This window comes from Osmerus eperlanus, chromosome 14 (genome assembly GCF_963692335.1).
Source record: "Osmerus eperlanus chromosome 14, fOsmEpe2.1, whole genome shotgun sequence".
In the NCBI taxonomy this organism is placed as follows: Eukaryota; Metazoa; Chordata; class Actinopteri; order Osmeriformes; family Osmeridae; genus Osmerus; species Osmerus eperlanus.
The window spans coordinates 17454915-17464072 of record NC_085031.1 but is presented as its reverse complement, the minus strand read 5'-3'; the positions used below and the strand labels follow the sequence as shown (position 1 = coordinate 17464072).

The 9158-nt window shown below is 48.0% G+C and overlaps 1 protein-coding gene across 5 annotated transcripts in view; it reads right to left on the bottom strand.

Annotated features, from left to right (window-relative positions):
* Positions 1-1751: 1751 nt before the first annotated feature.
* sh3gl2a (SH3 domain containing GRB2 like 2a, endophilin A1) overlaps positions 1752-9158 on the bottom strand; it is a 26188-nt gene continuing 18781 nt past the window's right edge. Inside the window, exons 3-9 of one of the 5 annotated variants that reach the window (XM_062478881.1) lie at positions 7223-7295; positions 6957-7100; positions 6715-6848; positions 5761-5919; positions 5197-5303; positions 4489-4610; positions 1752-2775 (exon numbers count right to left, since the gene is read on the bottom strand). In XM_062478881.1, coding sequence (XP_062334865.1) covers positions 2579-2775; positions 4489-4610; positions 5197-5303; positions 5761-5919; positions 6715-6848; positions 6957-7100; positions 7223-7295 — 936 coding nt within the window. In that variant the 3' untranslated portion in view covers positions 1752-2578. Of the gene's footprint in view, positions 2776-3470; positions 4123-4476; positions 4611-5196; positions 5304-5760; positions 5920-6714; positions 6849-6956; positions 7101-7222; positions 7296-9158 lie in introns of those variants that run through there. The other 4 variants (XM_062478880.1, XM_062478882.1, XM_062478878.1 and 1 more) reach the window with 4 other exon arrangements.

The following is a 9158-nucleotide window of genomic DNA, read 5'->3' as shown; positions in this document are numbered from 1 at the left end:
AAAGATAAACACAATAATTGATAATAAAAAAAGAAATAAAATTAAGGAAATATATACCCTTAAAAAAAAAATCCAGCCAGTGCCATATACCCATGGTTTCTCCACCATATACCCCTGGTTCCTCCACCAATGAACAAGACTTTCATACAAAAACTTGTGCTTCCTTTTAAAAAAACGAAACAAAAAAACATGTTTTTGAAGGGTGTTTATCATTGAATTAGCGTTCAGAATCTTCATACTGCATTGGTCTGTTGTCATAGAGACATCCACACGTTGATTTCAGTGCTGAAACAAAACTAAGTTTGACAAAACAATTTCATGTTTACCTCATCACAGAAGCACCTGTCACTAAAAGCCCTCTTCACATCGCATGGTAAACACACACAAACAGCTGACCAGCCCGCACATATACCCACCCTCGCAAGCACAGCCACGTACAAAAATGGGTTAAATACTATTCTTATTGCCCCTTGTTACACACAGTCTCTGTAATTTTGCAGAGGACATTTTTACAGGAAAGCCACTGAATAAGAGATGCTTGAAATGAAAGGGAACAGGTGTAGGCCTACATAGGAGCTGTGTGTGAGCTGTGTGTGAGCTGTGTGTGAGCTGTGTGTGAGAGAATCCAGTTGCTTGGTGTGTAGTGGTAGAATATGACGACAGTAGTTTGAGTTGTGGATGTAACCGATGTTCCCAGTCTCGTACGGGGGGTTAGGCAACAGGGGAGTGTCAGGGGAGAGATGGACGTCTTTAGGCTACAGGTGACATGTTTTTATTTAATACTGAATGGGATGAGAAGGGTTTATGAAAATTTGACCCAAAACTAGAAGGCCTATTTCAAGCGGGAACAGAAGGAGAATTGGACTTTCATCTGGGAACAAACATTCTTCGCAGTATAAAAAAAAGAGAAATTCCACATATGGTTTAACAGAAATTTTGCCATTTATGTTACACACATTGTAGAAAATCTCCTTTTCCCCCATTTAGGCATAAGTTGAAGTTTTTTATTACTTAACCACAAGCTCTGTTTCTCCAGTCTCATTGCTTATAAATAGCTACACTATTGAAGACTACCTGACTTCTAAAAGACATTCTCCTAAAAGAGAGGAATACCTCACTTCAGCTGAAGAAAATACGTCTAGCTCCGATAAGCGGTAAATTCCTATAAGTATTTTTTATATCACAATACATTGACCATTTTTCACAAATATTTCCACGTCATTAATAAAATACACACTGATTTTTTTAATCATATATTTTTTTTAAACGAATTTCATACTGAGAAGAAAGCTTCAGCTCTGGTTTGACGTCACTTAAAACAGTTGAACTCCACAATCTGTATTTTTTTATTTTGAGTTTTGCTTGTTGCCATAAATATTAATTACCAATTGTTTATCATTGGCTCAAATATACAGTACAGAGATTTGACAGAGATGTGGTTTTCAGAACGGCAATATTTTTTATGCTGTGTATATATATATATATATATATATATATATATATATATGTACATATATATACATACTGTGTATATCTGCCATGGATAAGCTCTCAGCTCTGTCAGAGCTCAATGCAGCGGTGTCCAGCAGGTAAATTTTTGCGTCTTAAATCACGTTAGACAGAATCCACATAGAGAGCCCTCTCTCTCTATCCTAATCAGGTCTGTTTAGGAAATCGCTTATTTAGGATAGGCGATCGTTCATTTTGCGTGCATGAGGATGGAGTGGTTTTGATTATTTTGTTCTGCCGCCCTGAACCCTCATTGAATGACAGCCGGAAGTTGAGGAGGAGACTGTCTGGGGAAACAGTCTGCGTGAGATGAAGGCCAACTCCCCGAAGAAACAACCTAAGCATGCAAACAGAAGACCTTCCACTTTTTTTTTTCTTTCTTATATATATTTTTTGCCCTCGGAGACGGGAGTTATAAAACCTAAACATAGATTCAGCTCGAACGTTCCTACAAGTTAAATCTGAAGAATAAGTTCAAACACAGAACAGTCGTAAGGGGTAAAACATGCTTACAGCAACGAGCATACTGGGGGAGGTGAAATAAGTGAACCTGTATGATATGAGACAGTGAGAAAAAGTGCTATCTAGAAGTTTTCACAAACACAGAGAAGAAGAGAGCCGGCCATTTTGGAAAATACTTATCAGCCAATGAACACCTGGCCTGAACAAGGGAGGACAGGGAGAGACTGCAGGAGCTGAAAGAGAAACTCCTGAAAGAAACCATAAATCACCCATCTGAAAAGATCACGACCCCCAGCTTAGTGTTTGAACCAGTAGTGTGTGATGCCCACAGTGGCATTCAAAACCCCAATGTCTTTAGCTATTCCTCTCCCTCCTGGCTTGACGCCATCGGTCCCAGCTCAACCTCACCACTGGCTTGCTTCCCATCTGTGTATGGCGTTGTCTTCTCCTCGTAGTGAAGGGGGGTTACCAGGAACGTTCAGGAGTGGAGGGGCGGGGATGCAGGGGGGCGGGGGGGAGAGAGGGGACGGGAGACGGGGAAACAGCTTCTCTGCTGCCGCCGCTAAAGCCAACCAAGCGACTTCTGGCGCCGGCCGAGGAGCGCCCTCTAGTGGGGGAGCGGGACGAGGATGTCCACGTAGTTGACTGGGAAGAAGCCAGAGTTGCCGTGCAGCATTCCCTCGTACCAGTTGTCGTCGATCTTGTTGGTCAGGGTGATGATGTCACCCTCCTTGAAGCCCAGCTCTCCCTCGTTCTCCGGGTCGAAGTCGTACAGGGCACGGCAGCAGGGCTGGTCCAGGGGGGCTGGGGGGGGGGGGGAAGGTAGTCAGCAGTTGTCTCAGAAGTGAATGCTGGAGAACTGTAAGAAGACAGAAAGTGAGTGAACGACATTCTTGGGGAGAGAGGGGCTCACCTGGTGACCTGGCTGAAAGGGGGAGGGAGGAGAGAGAGAGGGGGAGGGGGAGGGAGAGAGTGGGAGGGAGAGAGAGAGAGTGGGAGGGAGAGAGAGAGAGAAGGAGGGGAGACAGACCACATAGGTGAAATAATCAGCTGTCAGACTTACTGAGGGGACAAAAAGGGAGAGAAAGATCAAAGGACAAATTGGAGGAAAATCAAAGTGAAAGAAAGAACAAGAAAACAGACAAAGGAACACAGAAAACTGCAGGAGGAGACAGGAGGAGACAAGAGGAGACAGGAGGAGACAGGAGTAGGAGACAGGAGGAGACAAGAGGAGACAGGATGAGAAGACAGGAGGAGACAGGATGAGACAGGATGAGAAGACAGGAGGAGACAGGATGAGATGAGAGGAGAAGACAGGATGAGAAGACAGGAGACAGGAGAAGGAGACAGGAGGAGACTAGAGGAGACAGGAGAAGATGAGAGGAGACTCAAAAAAAACAGACAAAGCAGTTGACGGCGGGTTACAGACAGAGTGATTTAGAGAGACAGGAGACAGGAGAAGGAGACAGACAGACAGAGTGATTTAGAGAGAGTTTGTTTTCTCTCCTCACTTCACTCTGGGCTCACCTGGCGACCTGGCTGCAAAGGGGAGAAGGGGAGGAGGAGGAGGCGGAGGAGGAGGAGAAAGAGAACAATAGAGGTGATTATGTCCCAGTAACATTTGATAGAGTGATGGATGGAGGGATGAATAAACGGGTAGATGGACGATGCAGGGATGGTTGGAGATGCAGGAATGACTTTGCTGGCAAATAAAAAGAGCGAGATTGGAGAGAGATGGAGAGATAGAGATGGAAAGATAGAGAGAGAGAGAGAGAGAGAGAGAGGTGGCTTATCTCTCCGCTCCCTCCTGGCTCACCTGGGGATCGTGCTGTAAAGCGGAGAAGAGAAAGCGATCGCATAGGAAAGACAGAACGAAAACAAAAGCAGTTGTGTTAAATAAAGCATTAGAGAGCCAGGCCAGCGTGGATGGAGGGATGGAGGAGGGATGGAGGAGGGATGGAGGAGGGATGGAGGAAGGATGGAGGAGGGATGGAGGAGGGATGGAGGAGGGATGGAGGAAGGGTGGAGGAGGGATGGAGGAGGGATGGAGGAGGGATGGAGGAGGGATGGAGGAGGGATGGACAGGTAAGAGGAGGTAGAAACACAGAGGAAGTGATGGATGATTGTAGTCCTCACCTGGAGACCTGGCTGCTGAGAGAGGAGGGAAGAGAACAGGAACTGGGTTTGGTTTGTATTTGTTTACGCTTGACGGATGGATAGATGAGAGGAACAGGAAGAGAAAGAGACATGCAGACTGATGGAGAGACAGACAGGCAGAGTGACAGACAGGGAGAGTAACAGACAGGCAGAGAGAAAGAGAGACAGACAAGGTGAGACACAGTCAGGCAGACAGAGAGACAGAGAGGCAGGCAGTGAGAAAGAAAGACAGGCAGACAGAAAGAAAGGGACCTCCAGCCACAGCACAGCCAGCTGACAGATGGACAAGCAGGCACAGAGCCGCAGGACCAGGGATGGACAGATGAGGGAGGAGGAGAGCTGAGGCACAAAGCCTCCTACCTGGGGACTTAGCAGAACCGCTGTGAATACCTCCGTTATGGTTCTCACTGATGGAGAAATCCATGGAGGTCCTCGGCTTGGGGACAAACTCTTTCCTGGGCTTGTTGGAGGAATCTCTTATCCTGGAGGACGAGGACACACAACCAGGATGGAGAAACAATCATGAGCCTGCAACTGTAGATGTGACTGGTGGGTGTGGCTTAGTGTGACTGGTGGGTGTGGCTTAGTGTGACTGGTGGGTGTGGCTTAGTGTGACTGGTGGGTGTGGCTCAGTGGGCATTTGACTGGGGGTGTGGCTCAGTGTGACTGGTGGGTGTGGCTCAGTGTGACTGGTGGGTGTGGCTCAGTGTGACTGGTGTGTGTGGCTCAGTGTGACTGGGGGTGTGGCTCAGTGTGACTGGTGGGTGTGGCTCAGTGTGACTGGTGGGTGTGGCTCAGTGTGACTGGTGGGTGTGGCTCAGTGTGACTGGTGGGTGTGGCTCAGTGTGACTGGTGGGTGTGGCTCAGTGTGACTGGTGGGTGTGGCTCAGTAGGTCGTGCATTTGACTGTAAATAGAGAGGTTGACAGTTCCTCTACAACATCTCAACTCATGGGCTTGTCTCCTCATGTCTCCGGATACTAGTTTGTGTGCGGTGCGTGTGTGTAGATGGCAGTTTGTGTGCGGTGCGTGTGCGGTGCGTGTGTGTAGATGTTGATGTAGTCCTGACCGTTCCTCCATCTTGCTAGAGAGCTGTGTGAGGATCTCAGCGGCGCGGCTGTGGTACTCCACCTGAGCCTGGACCAGGGACGCCAGCTGGCTCACCTGCTCGATCTGCTGTGACACAGGAGGAGCGCGGGGACGACTATTACACACGGGCGTCATGGCAACCGCATCCTGATTCCACTACTTCCTGCTTTCCCTGACTTGCAGGAGTCAGGTTTACGTTGAGGTTAGGGAATGGTGTGTGTGTGCGTGCGTGTGTGTGAGAGAGTGGAAGTGAAGGATAGGAGGGGTGAAGAATATAAAAGGCAAGACAGAGAGGAGATAGGAGAAGAGGAGGAGTGGAGGGGGAATGGAAAGATTAAAAGGGTGGAGGGAGCAGTGGGGAAGAAAAGGAGGGGGAAGTAGAGAGAGGAGAAAGGAAGGGGGGAGGAGAGAGAGGAGAGAGAAAGGGGGGAGGAGAGAGAGGAGAAAGGAAGGGGGGAGGAGAGAGAGGAGAGAGAAAGGGGGGAGGAGAGAGAAAGGGGGGAGGAGAGAGAAAGGGGGGAGGAGAGAGATCCATAGTCCTTACGTCGCTCTCCAGAAGGTTGAACATGCTCTGCTCAGCGATCTCCTTGGAGTCATCAAACTTCTCCAGCGCCTGCTTGATCTCATCGTCCAGCACCTTTCCCTGACGCTTCTTCTTGTAGTCAAAGTCCAGACGACGACCCTCCATCTTCTTCAGGTGGTGCTGGACACAGGAAGGGGCAGAGACAACAGGGTCAAGGGTTAAACACTGTTGACGTCACCCGGAACAAATGTACTAGGGCTCAGCATTTATTTGGGGTCTTTAAAGACCCCAAAGAAAGCCCCCAGATGAAGAAATTATTTTACTTTAAAAGGATTTATAATGGGGAATTATATTGAAGTTAACAGTCATATAATCTCATAATTTTTCTCTGCCTCTTTGCACAGAGCAGAGTAATGTAACAGAACAGCATCAGGCCCCAGGCTAGCCCCGCCTGCTCTGAGAGATCACAATGTCACAGTTGATTCTCCTTCAAGACAGAAGAAAACTAGTTTAAACAAATAAAGCTGTCCTCTGCTTCTTAACTTTATCTAGCTTGTTATTGATCTACTAGTCTGGCAGAGATAGAGCACGAGAGATAGAGAGAGAGAGAGAGAGAGAGAGAGAGAGAGAGAGAGAGAGAGAGAGAGAGAGAGAGAGAGAGAGAGAGAGAGAGAGAGAGAGAGAGAGAGAGAGAGAGAGAGAGAGAGAGAGAGAGAGGATGGATGTAATTGCATTTGTAACTGCAACAGAGGTTCATTTATCTCCCCCTCAGGACAGCAGTAGATTCCTTCTCTGAATGACTCTGTGGACATGAAATAACTGAAGATTGGTTGTTGATCTATGATGCAACTCGACAAAACACTTATATATGGACCTTGCTTTGTGCATGGGGTCATTATCAAGCCAATTAATGGTCCTAACCAGTTTCAGCCGGTCTTAACCAGTTTCAGCCAGTCCTAACTGGTCCAGACTCACCTGGATCTCCTTCAGGTCCTTGTCGTGGAGGTTCTGAAGCGGGTCGATGAAGTTCTGCTTCACCTCCATATCCAGAGCGTCCTTCACCTCCCCCAGCTCCCTCATGGACTCCCCAGCATCAATCAGAGCCAGGCCTGACACAAACACACAAACACACATACAACTGTTTTAAACAGCTACAGTTGTTTCCAGCTGTGCTCAGACTCCCAGCTGGGGTGGAAACCACGCCCCCGTTTGCTCACCAAAGTTGGACTCCTCCCCCAGCTCTCGTCCAAACTTCTGCATGGACTCCCCCAGGATGGTCTCAGCCTGGGTGTAGCCCGGACCCTTCTCCTGCCCACGCATCTTAGACATGGAGTTGATCATGCTCATCTTGGCCCTGGAGGCTGGGGAGACCAGGCACACACACACACACGTACGCACACACACACACAGTCAGTCAGTCAGCCATCAGACTCCAAGCACCCAAACAGTGTGTGTGTGTGTGTGGTGTGTGTGTGTGTCTCACCTGGGTTGGGCTGTAGATACTCTGTGGTCTTGGTCATGATGTCCAACACTGCCCTGCTGGTGGTGTCCACCTTCTACACAGAGGAAGGGAAGGAGGAGAAGAAGAGGGAGAGGAGGAGAGAGAGATGAAGAAGGATGAAAACCACAATGGAATTGACCTATCGCTAAGCCCCGCCCCCCTTAGTTACTGTTGCTAACTCGGACAAGCTATCGCAGCTGACTAGAGTTTTAGCCGTCAAAAGGGACTTCATTATGCAATGAATGGAGGGATACGTTCAGAATTTAAAAATAGATATGGTGGATGACAAACTTAAATTGGAGGCGAGAATTTACAGATCTCAATGCAAGAGGGCGACGCTTCATCTCACGGTCGTCACGATTCAGGATAAGTTATCCTGAATCGTGGCAAATCCTGAATCGTGGATATCCAATGCTTGGCAAGACCAGCATTGTTGATGCACCGCAGGGTTAGATTAGCTATATTAATTTACCTTCAGTTAATTTAACTAATCTGGATAGGCACTGAGATGTAAACCTACGTTTATTAGTTTATTTACTAGCATTACCCTGTCCCTGACAGGGCAGTGTCCTAACTTTCTAGCTAGTGAATAGCTAGCCAAACGTTATACGTAGCTAATAACGTTAACGTTAGCTAGTTTTAACCAGAGATAACTTGCCTAAGCCTAGCATAACATCAGTGGTGAAAGTAAGCCGGTACTGTCAATGACAATAACAGACATCCCAAGTCTCCCGGAAGGGGGGCTACCTCCCAGAAATGAGTCTCTGCAGGTTGGGATGTCTGCAATAATGTGATGACATCCTTGTTTATCTTCGTTACGTTGAGTTGACTGTGTGGTCTGCTACACAGCTTTATCCACCGGAGACATTTAGCCCTCTTGTTTTGGTTTGGGAAATGGGATAAAATATACCCCATTGCCCATCCTCTCATGACACCTCGTATCAGTGTTGCATCTGCCCCATGCACATCATTTGACCATTGTTTTACACTTAAACCCGATAAAACAAGAGAAGAATCCCTTTTCCTAATGCTACTCTATGGAGTTGTAAACTGAAGTTTTCCGAGTGCAGCTGTTACTAAACTGCCATTGGCCCGTTTGCGTTCGAGGGGCGGGGCTCAGCGATAGGTCAATTGTAGAGGAGGGGAAGAAGAGAGAGAGAAACAAAATGGACGGAAGCCATCATTGTGTGCAGACTGTGTGGCACGAACAGAGAGATGGAGGAGGAGAGATGGAGGAGGAGATATGGAGGAGGAGAGATATAGGAGGAGGAGAGATATAGGAGGAGAGATGGAGGAGAGATGGAGGAGGAGATATGGAGGAGGAGAGATGGAGGAGGAGAGATATAGGAGGAGAGATGGAGGAGATATAGGAGGAGAGATGGAGGAGATATGGAGGAGGAGAGATGGAGGAGGAGATATAGGAGGAGAGATGGAGGAGGAGAGATGGAGGAGGAGAGATGGAGGAGGAGAGATGGAGGAGGAGAGATATAGGAGAAGAGATGGAGGAGATATAGGAGGAGAGATGGAGGAGATATAGGAGGAGAGATGGAGGAGGAGAGATGGAGGAGGAGATATAGGAGGAGAGATGGAGGAGAGATATAGGAGGAGAGATGGAGGAGGAGAGATGGAGGAGGAGAGATGGAGGAGGAGAGATGGAGGAGGAGAGATATAGGAGGAGAGATGGAGGAGGAGAGATATAGGAGGAGAGATGGAGGAGGAGAGATGGAGGAGGAGAGATGGAGGAGGAGAGATGGAGGAGGAGAGATGCAGAGCAGACAGCTGGGGAGGAGAGCTATGCTGTTCCCATGTCTGAGGCTCGCTGCCAGGCCTCCACACACACACACACACACACACACACACACACACACACACACACACACACAGCTATACTCTGTGTGTGTCTATGTGTGTCTCTCCA